The sequence below is a fragment of the Charadrius vociferus genome, unplaced genomic scaffold (assembly GCF_000708025.1).
Source record: "Charadrius vociferus isolate BGI_N301 unplaced genomic scaffold, ASM70802v2 scaffold493, whole genome shotgun sequence".
Lineage (NCBI taxonomy): Eukaryota > Metazoa > Chordata > Aves > Charadriiformes > Charadriidae > Charadrius > Charadrius vociferus.
In genome coordinates this window covers 1041271-1042170 of record NW_009647581.1, presented here as the reverse complement: position 1 = coordinate 1042170, position 900 = coordinate 1041271, and the positions used below count along the sequence as shown (strand labels likewise).

Sequence of the window (900 nt, the reverse complement as noted above, 5' to 3'; positions counted from 1 at the left end):
CGAAGAAGACCAACGCGGGGATCCGGCGGCCGGAGAAACCGCCTTATTCCTATATCGCCCTCATCGTCATGGCCATCCAGAGCTCACCCTCCAAGCGCCTGACCCTCAGCGAGATCTACCAGTTCTTGCAGAGCCGTTTCCCTTTCTTCCGAGGCTCCTACCAGGGCTGGAAAAACTCGGTGCGCCACAACCTCTCCCTCAACGAGTGCTTCATCAAGCTGCCCAAGGGACTGGGACGCCCGGGCAAGGGCCACTACTGGACCATCGACCCGGCCAGCGAGTTTATGTTCGAGGAGGGCTCGTTTCGCCGCCGACCCCGCGGTTTCAGGAGGAAATGCCAGGCGCTGAAGCCCATGTACAGCATGATGAACGGGCTCAGCTTCAACCACCTCCCCGAGAGCTACGGCTTCCAGGGCTCGGCCGGCGGGCTCTCCTGCCCCCCCAACAGCCTCTCCCTCGAAGGGGGCTTGGGGATGATGAACGGGCATTTGTCCAGCAACGTGGAAGGGATGGGCCTGGCGGGACACTCCGTGGCGCAACCCCCCGTGCCCCCCCTCCCCGCCAACGGTGGGCACTCCTACATGGGCAGCTGTACCGGCTCCTCGGCGGGGGACTACCCGCACCACGAGAGCTCCGTGCCCGCCTCCCCTCTGCTCGCCGGGGGCGGCGTGATGGAGCCCCACTCGGTTTGCTCCAGCTCGGCCTCGGCGTGGGCTCCCTCCGCCTCGGCGGCCTTGAACACCGGCGCGTCCTACATCAAGCAGCAGCCCCTCTCGCCCTGCAACCCCACGGCCAACCCGCTCTCCTCCAGCCTTTCCACGCACTCCCTCGACCAGTCCTACCTGCACCAGAACAGCCACAATACCGCCGAGTTACAAGGTAAGGCGCGGACATGCATAT

The 900-nt window shown here is 65.1% G+C and overlaps 1 protein-coding gene across 1 annotated transcript in view; it reads left to right on the top strand.

Moving 5' to 3' along the window:
* Positions 1–5: 5 nt before the first annotated feature.
* FOXF1 (forkhead box F1) overlaps positions 6–900 on the top strand; it is a gene marked incomplete at its 5' end in the record, with an annotated part of 2705 nt that continues 1810 nt past the window's right edge. Inside the window, one exon of the mRNA XM_009880956.1 lies at positions 6–879. Coding sequence (XP_009879258.1) covers positions 6–879 — 874 coding nt within the window. The remainder of the gene's footprint in view (positions 880–900) is intronic.